Here is a 21,918-nt window from a genome sequence, read left to right as displayed (position 1 = left end):
CGAGTAGCAAGGACTAGTCAGGCCACCACGCCCAGCTAATTTTGTATTATTATTATTTTTGTAGAGGCGGGTTTTGGAGGCCTTGGCCTCCCAATGTGCCAAGCCGTGCAGGCCTGGCCAGGAGTTTACTTTCAAAATGCAGTGGTAAGGTGCTTTCTTCAGAGGTAACTAAAAATAAGACAAGCTGGGCAAAACTTGGGCAGCATGTCTATGCGATTCCTCTAAGTTCAATGTATATTTTCAGAGTTAATATTTGAGTTTCTTGACTTTGTTAGCTTGCAAGCTATTATACGGAAAGGTAATATTTTATAGACTCATTACAGCCTAATACAACCAACACCGACGCTTACAACTCTGGATTCATTATTTACTAGTTACTTTCACTTTATCTCTAGAACTCTCAATTCCGCTTTCATTTTGGTTATTCCCGCAGCTTCCCTAAATCCCACGTCAGACTGCAATCCTACGGTTCCCTGCAATCTTCTCTTTACCATCCCTCCTCCGCCCCTCATCAGCCAACTAGGGAATACTTTGTCATTGCTTTGTGAAAGTAACAGAATGCGAGAGCTTGTCTACACGTGTGGCCAAAACGCATCCTACAACGGTATACGTCGGAATCTCATTTCTCTTCCCACAGCCGCCTTCCTTCCAGCAAATAAACCTCGGAACTAAGTTTAAATCTGTCACTTGCTCCTCCTACCAGCGGCCTATTGCTTCTGCCCTCCTCACTGAACCCAAGTTCCTCTTCGCAGTCCTTTCATTTATCAAGAAAAACAACCCACTCTATTTTTTCAGGGCTTTAAGTGCTAGGTCTGGTCTCTTTCTCCGCATCGAACCAGCGACCCCTGTGCTTCCCCACCCAGGCCGGACCTCCACCTGGGGAACCGCCGCGACGCAGCCAGCCCCAGCACCCGCAGCCACCTTTTCACCGGAGCGCCACTTCCGGATCTCGGGTGCTTCCACTTTACGGTTCCCCTCACCCCCTCAGACACTTCCTAGAGCTTTGTCTAGCAGGGTCGGAGCAGGGACCCTGACTAGCCGAAGGCAAGAGTTCTCCTCCACGAAGACGCTCAGAGTAGTTTCTCCACCCTGAGAAATCTGGTCCGGCTGCGTAGAGTGGCGGCGGTGGAGGGGCAGTTTGTTTTGAGCACCAAGTGCCGCACACCCGGAAGTGGCGCGATACGGGAGCCGCGCTGCCGGCGGGGGCGGGTGCCGGGAACCTGGAGGTGGAGGGAAGGCCGCGGTGCTCTGGCAAGTGAGCGGAGGGTGGAGTGCAGAGGGAGTGGGAGCAGGAGGGGGCCTGGCTTTAGCTCTGGTTCTCTGGTGGCAGATCCGGCTGGGTTCCGGGAGGCGAAGGCCTCGCGGGGTGGCTGGGTTGGTGAGCCTGCTTCACTTCATTCTTCCAGTCTGAGGGACACGCTGTCTTCTGGTCAGTATCTCTTCCTTACTTCGCCTGGCTAGTGGTGGTGTACTTGTGAGGAAGTCGCAGCTGCAGCTGGGGGTCCGCTTGAGTTTTCTCTGCTTCTAAGAGGAGGCGAACAGCCGCTTTGGTGGGAACTTACTGCTTTCTGCCGGATAACTAACGCTTTTTTCTTCATTGTACCGCCAACTTCTAACGTTTCTGTCTTTACTTCTTTCAGCTTGACTTTGACTCCTTACCTTAAAAGATGCTGGAGTCATATGTAACTCCAATTTTAATGAGCTATGTGAATCGCTACATCAAGAACTTAAAGCCGTCGGATCTACAGCTTTCACTATGGGGTGGAGATGTGGTACTCAGCAAGCTCGAGTTAAAGTTGGATGTGCTGGAACAGGTAAGCTATGTAGCTGTCATTCTGACCTCAGGTGATCCGCCACCTCGGTCTCCCAAAGTACTGGGATTGTAGGCGTGAGCCACTGGGCCCGGCCTACATAATTTTAAAAAGTAGTTTGTTCCTAGTGATGGTATATTAGAATGGGATTACTCAAAGTTGCTTTGACAGGAAAACGATTTCATCGTTTGTGTCAGAATTGTTCAGGCTGTATAGTCAATTTTCAAGCATTACGAATATGCTAATTTACATTGTCAAAATTATGTGTGAGCCTGTAATGTCTCCACTCGATTACATTTTCGTCCTTTTTGGGCAATGGAAGGGTTTGAAAGCCAGCAGGAAGGGTGGCTGGCTGGTGGGGCTGAGGAAAAAAAAAGACCAAAAAAAAAAAAAAAAAAGAGCAGGTTCAGATCACATTTCCCACGGCATCCTCAGAGTGTTGAGTAGATACATTGAGAATGGCAGTAAAATTGGAAACTTCTTTATTAATCGTTTTAGTTCCTTTTAACATGAGATTGGTCTGATGCAAGAAACTGTAACTTGAGGGTTCACGTATTCATTAATTCATTTAGTACATTTATTAGTAACATATGCCAAGAAATTCTGTTAGGCTTGAGCATCTGTGGAAACTCAGAAGAGTCAGAGACCAACTGGTTTTTAGGATAAGGGAAGACTTAATCTGACAGTGATAGTTATTGATAATTTGTAGTTATAGTCCACAGCCTCTTTTATTACTCTTTTATTAAGTCAATCTAGACTTAACACTAAGAAATAATATTCCTGGCTGCTTCTTTTTCCTCTTTCCAAGGTTGAGTGGGTATTTTCAATATTTTCACTTTAGTTTTTTTTTTTTTTACTGAGTACAAATCCCAAGTATAACAGCTCAATTTTAAAATGTTTTACATCTGTGCAACTACTGTCCAATTAAAAAAAATAGAATGTTTCCAGCACCCCAAAAGGCTCACCTGTTTTACTTTTAATAAGTACTCCAGGCTGGGCGTGGTGGCCCATGCTTCTAATCCCAGTACTTTGGGAGGCCGAGATGGGTGGATCATGAGGTCAGGAGTTCGAGACCAGCCTGGCCAACATGGTGAAACCCCATCTCTACTAAAAATATAGAAAATTAGCGGGACATGGTGGCATGTGCCTATAATCCCAAGTATTTGGGAGGCTGAGGCAGGAGAATTGCTTTTATCTGGGAGGTGGAGGTTGCAGTGAACTGAGATCATGCCACTGCCCTCCATCCTGGGTGACAGAGTGAGACTCCTTCTTGGGGGGTGGGGGAAAGTACTCCCCACTCCTAAAAGAGGTGACTGGTAATCTGACTTCTGTCAGCATAGATACCTTTTACCTGTTTTTGAACCTGAAATAAGTTGAAATCACTTAATGTTTGGCTTTTTTTCTTTCAACGTTTCTAAGATTAACCCATGTTGTTAGATGAGTTTGTTTTTTGTATTGCCATTACTATTCCATTGCATAAAGATTCTACAATTTACTTTTCTCCTGTTGATGGACACTTGAGTTTTTAATATTTTTGGCTTGTGAAGAAAGCTTCCATGAACATTCTAGTACATGAATCTTGATAACATAAGTATTAATTTCTCTTAGGTGTATACCTAGAAGGTAGGCATGTGTTTAGCTTTCATACTGCCAAATAGTCTTTCAAAGTGGCTGTAACAATTCCAGTCTCACCAACAATGTATGAGCATTCTAGGTATTTTACATTTTTGCTGCTACTTGGTATATTTATTATTTTAATGTTAGCCTTTCCAGTGGGTGTGTAGTGGTATCTCATTGTAATTTTAACTTGCATTTTCCTAATGACTAATGATGTTGAGCACCTTCTTAATATTCTTATTGGCCTTTTACCTATCTTTATTTTGTGAATTCTTTTTTCCTTTTTTAAAAAATGGGTTTTCTGTATTATTGATGTATAAAAATTCTTTATATATTTTGGAAATGAGTCCTTTGCCAGCATATATGTTTTGCAATATTTACTCTCAGTTTGTGGCTTGTCACTTTACTCATAAAGGTGTCTTGATGAATAAAAGTTAATAATTTTACTGAGGTCCAATTTATCAATCTTTTCCCTTGCGGTTAGGGTTTTTCTTGTGTTGCTTAAGAAATCGTTACTTAACACCAATGTCATGAAGATATTCTTTTCTATTTATTTTGGGAGCTTTATTGAATTCCATGATTCATCTCAAATTAGTTTTTCTGCATATATGTAATAGATGTCAAGATTAATTTTTTTCCCATTGATTGTCAGTTGATCTATACCAATTCTTGAACTCTTGTTTCCCTACTCAATTACGGTAAGCCTTTGCTGTAAATCAGGTTGCCATATGTATGTGGATTTGTTTCTGAACTCTTTCATCTATTTGTCTATTCTTGTGTCACTCCATATGGTTACCGTAGCTGTTATAATGAGACTTGATATCTCAGCGTAATCAGTACAATTTTGTTCTTTTCTCCTTCAAGATTGTCATAACTATTTTAAGTCCTTTGTATTTCCATATACATTTTATTTATTTATTTTTTCAGTCTTGTTCTGTTACCCAGGCTGGAGTGCAGTGGCTCGATCTCGGCTCAGTGCAACCTTCGCCTCCCAGGTTCAAGCAATTTTCCTGCCACAGCCTCCCTAGTAGCTGGAATTATAGGCATGCACCATCATGCCTGGGTAATTTTTGTATTTTTACTAGAGACTGCGTTTCACCATGTTGGCCAGGCTGGTCTCGAGCTCCTGACCTCAGGTGATCCACCTGCCTTGGTCTCCCAAAGTGCTGGGATTACATGCGTGAGCCACCACTCCCGGCTTATCATATACATTTTGATTTCAACTTGTAACTTTTAGAATTAATTTCCAAAAAGGAAAGCTGTTGGTGTTTTTTCTGGGATTACATTGAATCTGTAGATCAATTTTGGATGAATTAACATGTTAACATACTGAGTTGACATAGTTTTGAGTTTTTCAATTCATATACAGAGCAATGCTTTTCATATTTTTAGGCCTTTAATTTCTCTCAGCAGTGTTTTGAACTTTTTAGAGAAATTTTGCATGTGTTTCATTGAATTTCATCTGTTTTTTACTGATGTTTAAGTAGATTTTTAAAAACTTTATTTTCTGGCTAGGCTCAGTGGCTCTTGCCTGTAACCAATCATAGCACTTTGGGAGGCTGAGGTGGGTGGATCATTTGAGGTCAGTAGTTTGAAACAGCCTGGCCAATATGGCAAAACCCCATCTCTTCTAAAATTACAAAAAAATTAGCCAGGTGTGGTGGCGCACGCCTGTAATCCCAGCTACTTGGGATGCTGAGGCACGAGAATCACTTGAACCGGGGAGGTGGAGGTTGCAGTGAGCCAAGATCATGCCACTGCACTCCAGCCTGGGTGACAAAGTGAGACTGTCCCAAAAAACAAAAACAAATGAAAAAACCCCTTTATTTTCTAATAATTTGTTACTGGTACAGAGAAATCAAATGGATTTTAGTATGTTGACCTTCTAGCTAGTAGCCTAACATGTCTCACAGTTTTTGGTAGGTTCTTTTGGTTGTCTATGTTCAATCATGTCATCTGCAAATAATGACAGTTTTACATCTTTCTATCCAATACTTGTATCTTTTATTTCATTTTATTTCATTATTGCACTGGGCTAGGACCTCTTATATAATATGTGGTAGAGATCATGAGAATAGACATTCATCCTTTTTTGTTTCTAATTTCAGTGGGAAAGTGTTTAGTGTTTTACCGTTAAGTATGTTGTTATCCATAAATACCCTTTGTTGAGTTGAGATCTTCTTTTCCTACTTTTCCAATGAGTTTTAAAAATCATGAATGAAAGCTGAATTTTATCATATATTACATTTAATGAGTTGATACGTGATTTTTCTCTTTTATTTTGTTAATGTGGTAAATTACATTGTTTTCAAATCTTAACCTTGTGTTCCTGGAATAAACCTGATTATGTATTATCTTTTTTACATATTATTGGATTCAATTTGTTAAATTTTGATTGGTTTTGCTGTGTCTTTGCTTATAAGTGATACTAGCCTGTGATTTTCCTTTCTTGTAATGTTATTACCTAGTTTTGAATGTCGTATATAAAAATATATATTTGCCTTATTATTTGTGAAGTACTCTCTCTTTTTATAATCTCTGACAGTTTATATAAGATCAATGTTAGTAGTTTTTTAAAATTGTGATAGAATGTATATAATATAACATCATCTTAACCAATTTTTATTTTTTTGAGATGAGGTTTCACTCTTGTTGCCCAGGCTGGAGTGTTATGGTGCTATCTCAGATTACTGCAACCTCTACTTCCCGGGTTCAAGTGATTCTTCTGCCTCAGCCTCCTGAGTAACTGGAATTACTGGTGCCCATCACAATGCCCAGCTAATTTTTTGTATTTTTAGTAGAGATGGGGTTTCACTATGTTGGCCAGGGTGGTCTTGAACTCCTGATCTCAGGTGGTCCACCCACCTTGGCCTCCCAAAGTGCTGGGATTACAGGTGTGAGCCATTGTGGCTGGCCTATCTTAACTATTTTTAAATATACAATTCTGTGATATTACTTATGTTTACATTGTTGTGCAACCATCATTACTACCCATCTCTAGAATGTTTTCATCTTCCCAAACTGAAATTCTGTACCCATTAGATGCTAACTTCCTATTTTCTCCTCTTCCTAGCCCCTTGCAACCACCATTTTACTTATGATTATATGAATTTGACTATTTTAAGTATCTCATATGAATAGGATCATTCAGTGTTTGTTCTTTTGTTATTGGCATATTTCACTTAGTACAATGTCTAAAAACGCTTATTTATGTTATAGTATATGCCACTATGTCCTTTGTTTTTAAGTCTAAATAATCAGTTATATGTACATGCCACATTTTGTTTGTTTATTCATTCATTGATAGACATTTAGGTTGCCTCCACCTTTTGCCTATAATGGTGATATGAGGGTAGGTGTACAAATATACCTGAGACCCTGCTTTTAATTTATTTGGGTATATACCCAGAAGCGGGATTGCTAGATCATATGGCAATTCTGTGTTTATTTTTTGAGGAATCACCATACTGTTTTCCACAGTGATTGCATTGTTTTACATTCCTACCAGCAATGTGCTAAGGTTCCAAGTTCCATATCTGTGCTAATACTTGTTGTTTTCTGTTTGTTTAAATATAGCTATCCTAATGGGTATGAAATGATATCTCAATGTGGTTTTAATTTGCATTTCTCTGATGATTAGTGATGTTAACCCTCTTCTCATGTTCTTATTAGCTATGTTTGTCTTCTTTGGAGAAATGCCTATTTGAGTCCTTTGCCCAATTTTGAATTGGGTTCTTTGTTTTTTGCTGTTGTTGAGTTATAGGAGTTCTTTATGTATTGTGGATATCAATACCTTATCAGACACATGATAAAGCATTTGCAGATATTTTCTCACATGCTGTCAGTGGTGTTTTACTCTAATATAGTGTTCTTTGATGCACCAAAGTTTTAAATTTTGATGAAGTCCAACTTAGCTATTTTTTTCATTAATTATCTAGATTTTTGCTGTCATATCCAAGAAATCATTGTCAAATCTAATGTCATGAAGCTTTTCTCTTATGTTTTCTTCTAATTTTTTTGCCCTTAGGTAGTATAAGGTAGTGTTGCAATCTCTCTCTCTCTTTTTAAAGTGTGGATATTCAGTTTTCCCAACACCATTTGTTGACAACTGTACTTTCACATTGAATGGTCTTGGCACCCTTATAAAAAATTCTTTGACCATAGATGTGAGGGTTTGTTTCTGGATTCTCAATACTATTCCATTGATTTATATGTCTGCCTTTATGACAATATCACACAGTTTTGATTATTGTAGCATTGTAGTGGGTTTCAGAATTAGGAAGTTTGAGATCACCAACTTCTCAGTTTTTTAAGTGTTAGGAAAAAAAAAATCTGGGTTATGGTGTAAAGTTATAAACTGCTGATTTAATTTAAGAAATATAGGATCATTTAGTCTTTTATTTCTGCTGTTGTCAGTTTTGGTGAGTTGTATCTTTCAAGGAATTTCCGTATTTCTTATTTTGGCCGGGGTTTGTTTTTGTTTTTCTTCTCTCAAGGTGGACATTTAGGGTATTGATTGGAGATTTTTATTTATTTTCTTTTTCTTTCTTTCTTTCTTTTTTTTTTTTTGATACAAAGCCTTGCTCTCTTGCCAAGACTAGAGTAATGTTGATCACTGCTCACTGCAACTTTGACCATATAAGCTCAGTTTATTCTCATGCCTCAGCCTCTAAAGTAGCTGGGACCACAGATGTGTGCCACCATGTCTGGCTAATTAAAAAAAAAATTATTTATAGAGACAAGGTATTGCTATGTTGCCCAGGCTTTTTTTTTTTTTTTTTTTTTTTTCTCCTGTTGCAGACATTTGCAGCTATGAATTTCTTTTTTTTTTTTAATGAAAGAAAAAAAAGAGAGAAAGAAAGAGGAAAAAAATTAAAAAAAAAATTAAAAAAAAGGAATGAAGGAGAGGAAGAAAGAGGAATAGGAAGAGGGAGAGAGAATGAAAGTGTTGCTTTATTGCCCAGGCTAGAATGCAGTTTAAAAATGGGTATTGAAAACCTCTTTTATACCAATAATTGTGCTTAATAATGGAGACAGGAAAAAATGAGGGAAGAAAATAATAAACAAGCAGCCAACCAGTATTTCATTTAAACCTGTAAGTAGGTGTGATGTGGTGCCAATAAGAGTGTATATTTTGTGTATTTAAAGTGGAGAGTTCTATAAATGTATATTAAGTTTACTTGTTCTGGATCTGAGTTCAAGTTCTGGATATTCTTGTTAATTTTCTGTCTCGTTGATCTGTCTAATATTGATGTTGAAGTGTCCCACTATTATTGTGTGGGAGTCTAAGTCTCTTTATAAGTCTTATGTATTTGGGTGTTCCTGTATTGGGTGTGTATATATTTAGGATCGTTAGCTCTTCTTGTTGCATTGATCCTTTTACCATTATGTAATGTCCTTCTTTGCCTCTTTTGATCTTTGTTGCTTTAAAGTTTAAAGTCTATTTTATCAGAGATGAGAATTGCAACTCCTGCTTTTTATTTATTTATTTATTTTTGCTCTCCATTTGGTTGGTAGATCTTTCTCCATCCCTTTGTTTTGAGTCTTTGTGTATCCTTGCTCGTGAGATGGGTCTGGATGCAGTATACTGATGGGTTTTGGCTGTGTCTTTTGATTGGGGGATTTAGTCAATTTAAATTTAGGATTAATAATAATATATGTGAGTTTAATACTGCCATTTGATGTTAGCTGGCTGTTTTGCCCATTAGTTGATGTAAATTCTTCATTATGTTGATGCTTTTTACATTTTGGTATATTTTTGGAAAGGCTGATATTGGTTGTTCCTTTCTATGTGTGGTGGTTCTTTCAAAAACTCTTGTAAAGCAGGCCTGGAGGTGATGATTTCTGAGTACTTGCTTGTTCACAAAAGATTTTATTTTTCCTTCACTTATGAAGCTTAGTTTGGCTGGTTAGGAGATTCTGGGTTGAAAGTTCTTTTCTTTAAGGATGTTGATTATTGGCCCCCACTCTCTTCTGGCTTGTAGGGTTTCTGCTGAGAGATCTGCTGTGAGTCTGATGGGCTTCCCTTTGTGGGTAAGCCGACCTTTCTCTCTGGCTGCCCTTAGTATTTTCTCCTTCATTTCAACCCTGGTGAATCTGACGATTATGTGCCTTGGGGTTGCTCTTCTTGACGAATATCTTTGTGGTATTCTCTGTATTTCCTGGACTTGAATGTTTGCCTGCCTTGCTAGGTTGGGGAAGTTTTCCTGGATAATATCCTGAAGAGTATTTTCCAGCTTGGATTCATTCTCTTTGTCACATTCAGGTACACCTATCAAACATAGATTAGGTCTTTTCACATAGTCCCGTATTTCTTGGAGACTTTGCTCATTCCTTTTTATCCTTTTTTCTCTAATCTTGTCTTCTTGTTTTATTTCATTAAATTGGTCTTGAACGTCTGATATCCTTTCTTCTGCTTGATCAATTTGGCTGTTAAAACTTGTGCATACTTAGCGAAGTTCCCGTGTTGTGTTTTTCAGCTCCATTAATTCACTTATATTCCTCTCTAAATTGTCTATTCTCGTTAGCATTTTGTCAGATCTTTTTTTAAAGTTCTTAGTTTCTTTGCATAGGGTTAGAACGAGTTCTTTTAACTCACAGAAGTTTCTTATCATCCACCTTTTGAAGCCTACTTCTGTTAATGGAACACACTCGTTCTCCATCAGTTCTTGTTCGTTGCTGATGAGGAACTGTGATCCCCTGTAGAGGGAGAGGCGCTCCGATTTTGGGTACTCTCAGCTTTTTTAGGCTAGTTTCTTCCCTTCGTTATAAATTTATTCATCTGTTGTCTTTGTAATTACCGACTTTCTAATTAGGTTTCTGAATGGACGTCCAACTTGTTGATTCCCAGCGCTGGAATCTGAGCAACCGACTGCGCCGGCTAAAACAGCGGCGTTAAGATTGATGGTGCTTTTCTGACTCTGCACCAAGAACCGCCGCGCCGAGGCGCTGGCAAAACCGCCACGCTGGCCACAAGAGTTGTGCTGGTGACCCGAGAGGCTCCTCCGCTGGGAATCTCCTGGTGCGTGAGCAACAAAAATTCGTCTGAAAGTGTGGTGTCCTCTCGTTCTCTGCGTTTTCACTGGAAGCTACAATCCCGAGCTGCTAGTGGTCAGCCATCTTGGATCTCTCTCCCCGATGAATTTCTTTACCTGAATATTTGAACTGGATAAAAATGAAAACACAACAATTTGGTATGTTGTGTTTTCATTTTTATCCAGTTCAAATATTTTCTGACTTCTCTTGATATGAATGTGTATTTTTGCAGTTGTTGTAGTAGCAATTAAATTTAACTCTTTAGTCCATCTTGTGTTGATTTTTGTGTATGGTAAGATTTTGGTATCTAGTGTCACTCTTTTGCATATGGATATCCAGTTTTCCTAGCACCATTGATTGGAGAGACCGTCCTTTCCCTAATCTGTGTTCTTGGTGCATTTGTTAAAAGTCTGTTGGCGGGCCGGGCATGGTGGCTCACGCCTGTAATCCCAGCACTTTGGGAGGCCGAGGCGGGTGGATCACGAGGTCAAGAGATCGAGACCATCCTGGTCAACATGGTGAAACCCCGTCTCTACTAAAAATACAAAAAAATTAGCTGGGCATGTCCCAGCTACTCGGGAGGCTGAGGCAGGAGAATTGCCTGAACCCAGGAGGCGGAGGTTGCGGTGAGCCGAGATCGCGCCACTGCACTCCAGCCTGGGTAGCAAGAGTGAAACTCCGTCTCAAAAAAAAAAAAAAAGCCTGATGGCTATTAATATGTGAATTTATTTTTGGTTTTGCTATTCTGTTCTCCTGTTCTGCATGTCTCTTCCTATGCAAGTAACACACTGTTTTGATTACTATAGTTTTGTAGTTTATTTTGAAGTCAGAAATTTTGATGCTTGCAGATTTGGTCTTTTGCTTAGAATTGCTTTGGCTATCAGACCCTGGTAGCCAAATACGAATTTTATGTTTGTTTTTTATGTATCCGTAACGAATAGCATTAGTAATTGAAAAGGAATTGCATTGAATCTGTAGATCTTTTTGGGTCATTTTAATAACAATTTTTCCAATTTATGGACATGAGATGTCTTTCTAATTTCTGTGTGTTTTCTTCAATTTCTTTCACCAGTGTTCTGTCAGTTTTTTTTTTTTTGTAGAAATCTTTTGCTTCCTTGGTTAAATTTATTTCTAGGATATTTTATTTTTTGTAGTTATTGGAAATGGGATCGCTTTCTTAATTTCTTTTTCAGCTACTTATTGGTATATGGAAACACTACTAATTTTTATATGTTGATTTTATATCCTGCAACTTTACTGAATTTGTCAGTTCTAAGAGTTTTTTTTAGTTTTTTTTTATAGAGTCTTTAAGTATTTTGGAGTATGAGATCGTGCCATCTGCAAGTAAGGACAATTTGAGTTTTTCATTTCCAATTTGGATCCCTGTTAAAAAAATTTTTTTTCCCTTGCTTAATTACTCTGGCTAAGATTTCAGTACTATGTTGAATAAGAATGGTGAAAATGGGCATTTTGTCTTCTTCCAGTTCTTAGAGGCAAAGCTTTTTGGCCCACTCTTACATTCCTGGGATAAATCCCACTTAATTATGGTGTATAATCTTTTTGTTGTCTTGTTGGATTTGGTTTGCTGTATTTTGTTGAGGATTTTGTATCTATGTTCATCAGGTGTATTGTCTTGTTTTCTTTTTCTGTTGTTTCCTTGTTTGGTTTTGTTATTAGGGTAATATTGGCCTTCTAGAATGAGTTAGGAAGGATTTTCTGTCCTTCAGTGTTGTGGAATAGTTTGAGAAGAATGGTGTTCATTTTAAAAAGTTTAGAGTAGTGAAGCCATGCAGTCCCAGGCTTTTCTTTGTTGGATGACTTTATTACTGATTCAGTCTCATTACTCATTATTGGACTGTTAAGTTTTCTGTTTCTTCTTGGTTCAATCTTGGTAGCTTATATGTGTCCAGGAATTTATTTGTGTTCTCCAGGTTTACTAATTTGTTGGTGTATACTTGTTCATAAGAGTGACTAATGATCTTTTCCTTTTCTTTGGTTTTTCCTCTTTTTTTCTTATTCTGTGTAATAGTTTGCTGATTTTGCTTATCTTTCAAAAAACCAGCTTTTCCTTTTGTTGATCTTTTGTATTGTTTGATCACTATTTCATTTATTTGTATTCTGATCCTCATAATATCTTATATCTTTCCTTCTACTAATTTTGTGTTTGTTTTATTCTTCCTTTTCTTTTTTTTTTTTTTTTTTTTTTTTGAGATGGAGTCTTGCTCTGTCGCCTAGGCTGGAGTGCAGTGGTGTGATCTCAGCTCACTGCAACCTCCGCCTCTGGGGCTCAAGCAATTCTCCTGCCTCAGCCTTCCTTCTGAGTAGCTGGGATTACAGGCACGTGCCACCACACCCAGCTAATTTTTGTATTTTTAGTAGAGATGGGGTTTCACCATGTTGGTCAGGCTGGTCTTGAAATCCTGACATTGTGATCCACCTGCCTCAGCCTCCCAAAGTGCTGGGATTATAGGCGTGAGCCACCATGCCTGGCCTCTTGCTTTTCTAGGTCCTTGACATGCATTGTTAGGTTGTTTATTTGAAATCTTTTTATTATTATGATTTATTATTATACTTTAAGTTCTGGGGTATATGTACAGAATGTGCAAGTTTGAACATTGGTATATACGTGCCATGGTGGTTTGCTGCCCCTGGTAACCCGTCATCTACATTAGGTATTTCTCATAATGCTATCCCTCCTCTAGACCCCCATCCCCTGACAGGCCCTGGCGTATGATGTTCCCCTCCCTGTGTCCATGTGTTCTGATTGTTCAGCTCCCACTTATGGGTGAGAACATGTGGTATTTGGTTTTCTGTTCTTGTGTTAGTTTGCTGAGAATGATGGTTTCCCGTTTCATCCATGTCTCTGCAAAGGACATGAACTTATACTTTTTTTATGGCTGCATAGTATTCCATGGTGTATATGTGCCATATTTTCTTTATCCAGTCTGTCATTGATGGACATTTGGGTCAGTTCCAAGTCTTTGTTATTGTGAACAGTGGTACAATAAATTTTTTTTCCAATGCATTTTAACCTTTTATTATTTCATATAAGCCTTTTAAAACTCTTGAGAGAGTGTTGGAATTTTAAGAAGAAAGTAGTTGACTGGATCAAGGTCACACAAATCAAAAAATCAAAATCAAAAAGGAAAATCATAATCCTAATTCTCTTGCATTTGAGTCATAGAAGTAATTTATAACAAATACAGTTTATGTAGAACATGATCCATCCATCCATTGGTTGTTCAAGAGCATGATATTTAATTTCCATGTAGTTGTACAATTTCCAAAGTTTCCTTGTTAACTGATTTTTAGTTTTATTCTATTGTGGTTAGAAAATAATATGAATTTGACTTTTAAAATTTTTTGAGATTTATGGTCCGTTTTGGAGAATTTTTTTGTGTGCTAATGGCAAGAATGTATTCTGCAGCTGTTCTGTAAATATCTGTTAGGTCTCTTTGGTCTAAAGTGCAATTGAAATTTGATACTTTTGGCTGATTTTCTGCCAATGATCTGTTCAGTGCTGTGAGTGGGTGTTAAAGTCCCCAACTAGTATTGTAATGGAGTCTGTCTCTCTCTTTAGATCTAATAATATTTCCTTTATCTGAGTGCTCTAGTGGTGAGTGTGTATATATTTATAGTTGTTATAGATGCTTGCCAAATTGAATTCATTATTATTATTATTATTATTATTTTTCTCCCCATTTATTTTATTGCATTTTAGGTTTTGGAGTACATGTGAAGAACATGCAAAATTGTTGCATAGGTACACACGTGGCAGTGTGATTTGCTGCCTTCCTCCCCATCACCTACATCTGGCATTTCTCCCCTTGCTATCTCTCCCCAGCTTCCCACCCCCCACCCTCCCTCCCCTATTTCCCCCCAACTGACCCCAGTGTGTAGTGCTCCCCTCCCTGTGTCCATGTGTTCTCATTGTTCAACACCCGCCTATGAGTGAGAACATGCGGTGTTTGATCTTCTGCTCTTCTGTCAGTTTGCTGAGAATGATGGTTTCCAGGTTCATCCGTGTCCCTACAAAGGACTCAAACTCATCCTTTTTGATGGCTGCATAATATTCCATGGTGTATATGTGCCACATTTTCCCTATCTAGTCTATCGTCAATGGGCATTTGGGTTGGCTCCAGGTCTTTGCTATTGTAAACAGTGCTGCAATGAACATTCGTGTGCACGTGTCCTTATAGTAGAACGATTTGTAATCCTTTGGATATATACCCAGTAATGGGATTGCTGGGTCAAATGGAATTTCTATTTCTAGGTCCTTGAGGAATCGCCACGCTGTCTTCCGCAATGGTTGAATTTATTTACACTCCAACCAACAGTGTAAAAGTGTTCCTATTTCTCCACATCCTCTCCAGCATCTGTTGTCTCCAGATTTTTTAATGATCGCCATTCTAACTGGCGTGAGATGGTATCTCAATGTAGTTTTGATTTGCATTTCTCTGACGACCAGTGATGATGAGCATTTTTTCATATGTTTGTTGGCCTCACGTATGTCTTCTTTTGTAAAGTGTCTGTTCATATCCTTTGCCCACTTTTGAATGGGCTTGTTAGTTTTTTTCTTGTAAATCTGTTTTAGTTCTTTGTAAATTCTGGATATCAGCCCTTTGTCAGATGGGTAAACAGCAAAAATTTTTTCCCATTCTGTTGGTTGCCAATTCACTCTAATGACAGTTTTTTTTGCTGTGCAGAAGCTGTGGAGTTTGATTAGGTCCCATTTGTCTATTTTGGCTTTTGTTGTCAATGCTTTTGGTGTTTTGGTCATGAAGTCCTTGCCTACGCCTATGTCCTGAATGATTTTGCCTAGATTTTCTTCTAGGGTTTTTATGGTGTTAGGTCTTATGTTTAAGTCTTTAATCCATCTGGAGTTAATTTTAGTGTAAGGTGTCAGGAAGGAGTTCAGTTTCTGCTTTCTGCACATGGCTAGCCAGCTTTCCCAACACCATTTATTGAAGAGGGAATCCTTTCCCCATTGCTTGTTTTTGTCAGGTTTGTCAAAGATCAGATGGTTGTAGATATGTTGTGTTGCCTCAGAGGCCTTTGTTCTGTTCCATTGGTCTATATCTCTGTTTTGGTACCAGTACCATGCTGTTTTGATTACTGTAGCCTTGTAGTATAGTTTGAAGTCCGGTAGTGTGATGCCTCCCGCTTTGTTCTTTTTGCTTAGAATTGACTTGGCTATGCGGGCTCTCTTTTGGTTCCATATGAAGTTTAAGGTGGTTTTTTCCAGTTCTGTGGAGAAGGTCATTGGTAGCTTGATGGGAATAGTGTTGAAATTGTAAATTACTTTGGGCAGCATGGCCATTTTCACGATATTGATTCTTCCTAACCATGAACATGGAATGTTTCTCCATCTGTTTGTGTCCTCTTATTTTGTTGAGCAGTGGCTTGTAGTTCTCCTTGAAGAGGTCCTTTACATTCCTTGTTAGTTGTATTCCTATGTATTTTATTCTCTTTGTGGCAATTGTGAATGGAAGTTTGTTCTTGATTTGGCTCTCTTTAAGTCTGTTATTGGTGTATAGGAATGCATGTGATTTTTGCACATTGATTTTGTATCCTGAGAATTTGCTAAACTTGCTCATCAGTTTCAGGAGATTTCGGGCTGAGATGATGGGGTCTTCTAGATATACAATCATGTCGTCTGCAAATAGAGACAATTTGACATCCTCCTTTCCTATTTGAATGCTCTTTATTTCTTTTTCTTGCCTGACTGCTCTGTCTAGAACTTCTAATACTATATTGAATAGGAGTGGTGAGAGAGGGCATCCTTGTCTGGTGCCACATTTCAAGGGGAATGCTTCCAGTTTTTGCCCATTCAGTATGATATTGGCTGTTGGTTTGTCATAAATAGCTTTTATTATTTTGAGATACTTTCTGTCAATACCTAGCTTATTGAGGGTTTTTAGCGTAAAGGGCTGTTGAATTTTGTCAAAGGCCTTCTCTGCATCAATTGAGATAATCATGTGGTTTTTGTCTTTGGTTCTGTTTATGTTGTGAATTACGTTTATAGACTTGCGTATGTTGAACCAGCCTTGCATCCCCGGGATGGAGCCTACTTGATCATGGTGGATAAGCTTTTTGATGTGCTGTTGCAATCGGCTTGTCAGTATTTTATTGAAGATTTTTGCATCTATGTTCATCATGGATATTGGCCTGAAGTTTTCTTTTCTTGTTGAGTCTCTGCCGGGTTTTGGAATCAGGATGATGTTGGTCTCATAAAATGATTTGGGAAGAATTCCCTCTTTTTGTATTGTTTGGAATACTTTCAGAAGGAATGACACCAGCTCCTCTTTGTATGTCTGGTAGAATTCGGCTGTGAACCCGTCTGGACCTGGGCTTTTTTTGGGTGGTAAGCTCTTAATTGCTGCCTCAACTTCAGACCTTGTTATGGGTCTGTTCAGGGTTTCGGCTTCTTCCTGGTTTAGGCTTGGCAGGAGGCAAGTGTCCAGGAATTTATCCATTTCTTCCAGGTTTATTAGTTTATGTGCATAGAGTTGTTTGTAATAATCTCTGATGATGGTTTGAATTTCTGTGGAATCTGTGGTGATATCCACTTTATCGTTTTTTATTGCATCAATTTGGTTATTCTCTCTTTTCTTTTTTATTAATCTGGCTAGTGGTCTGTCTATTTTGTTGATCTTTTCAAAAAACCAGCTCCTGGATTTATTGATTTTTTGAAGGGTTTTTTGTGTCTCTATCTCCTTCTGTTCTGCTCTGATCTTAGCTATTTCTTGTCTTCTGCTAGACCTTGAGTTTTTTTGATCTTGCTTCTCTAGCTCTTTCAGTTTTGACAATAGGGTGTCAATTTTTTATGTCTCCTTGCTTCTCATATGGGCAGTTATTGCTATATATTTTCCTCTAGAGACTGCTTTAAATGTGTCCCAGAGATTCTGGTATGTTGTGTCTTCATTCTTGTTGGTTTCGAAGGACATCTTTATTTCTGTCTTCATTTCATTGTTTATCCAGTCAACATTCAAGAGCAAGTTGTTCAGTTTCCATAAAGCTGTGCGGTTCTGGGTTAGTTTTTGAATTCTGAGTTCTAACTTGATTGCACTGTGGTCTGAGAGACTGTTTGTTATGATTTCTGCTGTTTTGCATTTGCTGAGGAGTGATTTACTCCCAATTATGTGGTCAGTTTTAGAGTAGGTGTGATGTGGTGCTGAGAAGAATGTATATTCTGTGGATTTGGGGTGGAGAGTTCTGTAAATGTCTGTTAGGTTTGCTTGGTCCAGGTCTGAGTTCAAGTCCTGGATATCCTTGTTAATTTTCTGTCTGGTTGATCTGTGTAATATTGACAATGGGGTGTTCAAGTCTCCCACTATTATTGTGTGGGAGTCTAAGTCTCTTTGTAAGTCATTAAGAACTTGCCTTATGTATCTGGGTGCTCCTGTATTGGGTGCGCATATATTTAGGATCGTTAGCTCTTCTTGTTGCATTGATACTTTTACCATTATGTAATGTCCTTCTTTGTCTCTTTTGATCTTTGGTGCTTTAAAGTCTAATTTATCAGAGATGAGAATTGTAACTCCTGCTTTTTTTTGCTCTCCATTTGCTTGGTAAATCTTCCTCCATCCCTTTATTTTGAGTCTTTGTGTATCCTTGCATGTGAGATGGGTTTCCTGGATACAGCACACTGATGGGTTTTGTCTTTTTATCCAATTTGCCAGTCTGTGTCTTTTGATTGGGGCATTTAGTCCATTTACATTTAGGGTTAATATTGTTATGTGTGAATTTGATACTGCCATTTTGGCGCTAGCTGGGTGTTTTACCCTTTAGTTGAGCTGGTACTTGTTTTCCTTTATATGTGTAGAGCCTCTTTCAGGAGCTCTTGTAGAGTTGGCCTGGTGGTGACGAAATCTCTGAGTACTTGCATGTTCCCAAAGGATTTTATTTTTCCTTCACTTATGAAGCTTAGTTTGGCTGGAAAGGAGATTCTGGGTTGAAAGTTCTTTTCTTTAAGGATGTTGATTATTGGCCCCCACTCTCTTCTGGCTTGTAGGGTTTCTGCTGAGAGATCTGCTGTGAGTCTGATGGACTTTCCTTTGTGGGTAAGCCGACCTTTCTCTCTGGTTGCCCTTAGTATTTTCTCCTTCATTTCAACCCTGGTGAATCTGACGATTATGTGCCTTGGGGTTCCTCTTCTTGACGAATATCTTTGTGGTCTTCTTTGTATTTCCTGGACTTGAATGTTTGCCTGCCTTGCTAGGTTGGGGAAGTTTTCCTGGATAATATCCTGAAGAGTATTTTCCAGCTTGGATTCATTCTCTTTGTCACATTCAGGTACGCCTATCAAACGTAGATTAGGTCTTTTCACATAGTCCCACATTTCTTGGAGACTTTGTTCATTCCTTTTTACCCTTTTTTCTCTAGTCTTGCCTTCCTGTTTTATTTCATTGAGTTGATCTTTGACCTGTAATTTCTTTTCTTCTGCTTGGTCAATTCGGCTGTTGATACTTGTGTATGCTTCGTGAAGTTCTCGTGTTGTGTTTTTCAGCTCCATCAATTCACTTATATTCCTTTCTATTTTGTCCATTCTCGTTAGCATTTCGTCAAATCTTTTTTCAAGGTTCTTAGTTTCTTTGCATTTGGTTAGAACATGTTCTTTAAGTTCACAGAAGTTTCTTACTACCTACCTTCTGAAGTCTGATTCTGTCATTTCATCACACTTGTTCTCCCTCCAACCTTGTTCTCTTGCTGGTGAGGAGCTGTGATCCCTTGTAGGAGGAGAGGTGTTCTGATTTCGGGTGTTTTCATCCTTTTTGCGCTGGTTTCTTCCCATCTTTGTGGGTTTATCCACCTGTCGACTTTGTAGTTGCTGGCTTTCAGATTGGGTCTCAAATCTTTCAGATTGACGTTCTGTTTGTTGATGGTGAGGTTATTTCTGTTTCTTGGTTTTCCTTCTGACAATCTGGCCCCTCTGCTGTAGGTCTGCTGAGGTTCACTTCAGGCCCTGCTTGCCTGGGGTTCACTTGCAGGAGTTGCTGAACAGTAAGGGTTGTTACCAGTTTTCTTCTTCTGCTATCTTTGTCCCAGAAGGATATCGCCTAGTGTCAATCTGATCTCTCCTTTATAAGGTGGCTCTTTGGATATATAGGGGTCAGGGAGCTGCTTGAGGAGATGGTCTCTTCTTTATAGGAGCTCAAATGGTGAGTTGTGAGCTCTGTTGTTCATTCAGAGCTGCTGGGCAGGTACGTTTAGGTCTGCTGCAGCAGAACTCATAAACTGCTTTTTGTTCCCAGGTGCTCTGTCCCAGGGATTTTGGGCTTTATGAGTTTTGGTTACGCTGCTGCCTTCTCTCTTTTTTTTTTTTTTTTTTTTTCCCTTCAGAGCTGTCCTGCCCAGCAAGGAGGCAGCCTAGTCTCTGACTGCCTGTAGAGGCTTTGCTGAGCTCCTGTGGGCTCTGCCCAGCTGCCGAGTGAACTTCCCTGCAGTCCTGTTTATATGGGTGTAGTTAGAACTGCTTTGGTGATGGTGGCCCGCCTCTGTTGAGGCGGAGTCTCTCTGCAGTGGCGGGTTGCCTTGGCAACGGCGGGGTGCCTCAGCATTGGCTGACTACCTCCCTAGTGGTGGGCTGCCTCGGTAATGGCGGACGCCCCTGCCCCACAGAGCTGGACCATCCCGGGTTCAGCTGCGCTTGCTGTGAAACTCTCAATCCAGAGTTTCTGGTTGCTGTTCTTTTGTGAGGGTGGGACCATCCGAGCCTGATCGCCTGACTCCCTGCCTCAGAGCCTTTTTTAGGTTGGTGTTCCAGTTGCCTGTTGAAGAGGCGCCTGGGTCTGTTTGTTTTCCCCTGCAGCCACTCGCTGTGCTGGCTTAAACAGGGGCACTGAGGTTTGTGGTGCTTTTTTTTTTTTTTTTTTTTTGCCCTGGAATCTACTGTCCTGGTTCCCTGCTCAGTCCCCTTTTTATTTATTTATTTTATTTTAAATTTTTTTTTCTTTTTTTGAGATGGAGTTTCGCTCTTATTCCCAGGCTGGAGTGCAATGGCGCGATCTCGGCTCACCGCAACTTCCGCCTCCTGGGTTCAAGAGTCCCCTTTTTAAACAGACAAATGGTTGACTTCACGTGGCTCCAATCGCCAGCCAAAAGGGCACCTGGACTGGTGTATTTTGTACGGAGAACCGCTGCTCCGGGCACCGACAAAGCAGCTGCGCGGGGCAAAGCAGCGGCGCCGGCCGGCACAGCCACGCTGGCGGAAACAGCTGCGCTGATGACCTGTGGAGCTCCTCCGCCTGGGAATTGCCTAGTCTGTGGGCAATAAAAATGCAGCGTCCACTCACCCTCTGTGCTTTCACTGGGACCTGCACTCCTGAGCTGTTCCTAAACGGCCATCTTGGATCCTCCTCCGGCGACTTTATTATTATTATATAATAACCTTCTTTGTCTCCTTGTATAGTTTTTGACTTGAAATATGTTTTTTTCTGATTTAAGGATTACTATTCCTGTTCATTTTTTATTACTTTTTTTATTTTTTCATTTTAAGTTTATGTATATGTTAACAGAAGTGAGTTTCTTATAGGCAGCATATATTTGGGTCTTTTATTTTTCAAGACGGAGTATTGCTCTGTCACTCAGCCTAGAGTGCAGTGGCACAATCTCAGTTCACTGCCACCTCTGCCTCCTGGGTTCAAGCAATTCTTCCACCTCAGCCTTCCAAGTAGCTGGGATTACAGGCACCTACCATCATGCCCAAGTGATTTTCATATCTTTGTAGTGCTGGGGTTTCACTACATGGGCCAGGCTGGTCTTGAACTCCTGACCTCAGATGATGTGATTGGCCTGCCTCAGCCTCCTAAAGTGCTAGGATTACAGGCATGGGCCACCATGCCCAGCTGGCTCTTGTTATTTGTTAATCCGTTCATCCAGTTTATAGCTTTTAATTGGGGATTATAGCCTTTAATTTGGGGGGTTTATTTATTTCATTCAAGATTATTGATAGGGGAGGAATTTCTCTTGTCATTTTGCTAATTGCTTTTTGTTTTTTAAATATATATTCTTCCTTACTCTTTTACTGTTTATCTTTGCAGTTTGGTAGTTTCTGTAGTGATAATGTTTGATTTTTCTTTCTCATTCATGAATCTGCTTTATCAGGGAGATTCATACTTCTACATGTTTTCATGATGATAGTTTTAGTCTATTCACTTTCAGTTCTAGGGACTCCTTAATCATTTCTTGTACATCCAGTCTAGTGGTGATAAATTACCTCATTTTTTGCTTCTCTGGGAAAGATTTTACTTCTCCTTCATTTCTGAAGGGTAGGTTTACTGGATATGGTAATCTTGGCTGACAGTTTGTTTTCTTTCGTCATTTTGAATATGCATTCCATTCTCTCTTGGTCTATGTTTCTACCGAGAAATCTGCTGTTAGTCTTATTGAGATTCCCTTGTATGTTACTTCACACTTTTCCTATTTTTAAAATTCTCTTTATGGCTGCATTTTG

The 21,918-nt window shown here is 39.4% G+C and overlaps 1 protein-coding gene across 1 annotated transcript in view; it reads left to right on the top strand.

The window, feature by feature from the left end:
• The first annotated feature begins 444 nt into the window (after positions 1-444).
• The window catches only part of VPS13B (vacuolar protein sorting 13 homolog B), an 823,218-nt gene continuing 801,744 nt past the window's right edge, over positions 445-21,918 (top strand). Inside the window, exons 1-2 of the mRNA XM_032247702.1 lie at positions 445-1,255; positions 1,641-1,814. Of these exons, the coding sequence (XP_032103593.1) occupies positions 1,668-1,814 (147 nt within the window). The 5' untranslated portion in view covers positions 445-1,255; positions 1,641-1,667. The remainder of the gene's footprint in view (positions 1,256-1,640; positions 1,815-21,918) is intronic.

The sequence above is a fragment of the Sapajus apella genome, unplaced genomic scaffold (assembly GCF_009761245.1).
Source record: "Sapajus apella isolate SASKATOON/1434 unplaced genomic scaffold, GSC_monkey_1.0 scaffold3, whole genome shotgun sequence".
Lineage (NCBI taxonomy): Eukaryota > Metazoa > Chordata > Mammalia > Primates > Cebidae > Sapajus > Sapajus apella.
Note: the sequence above shows the minus strand (reverse complement) of the source record. Positions and strands in the feature narration are given on the sequence as shown.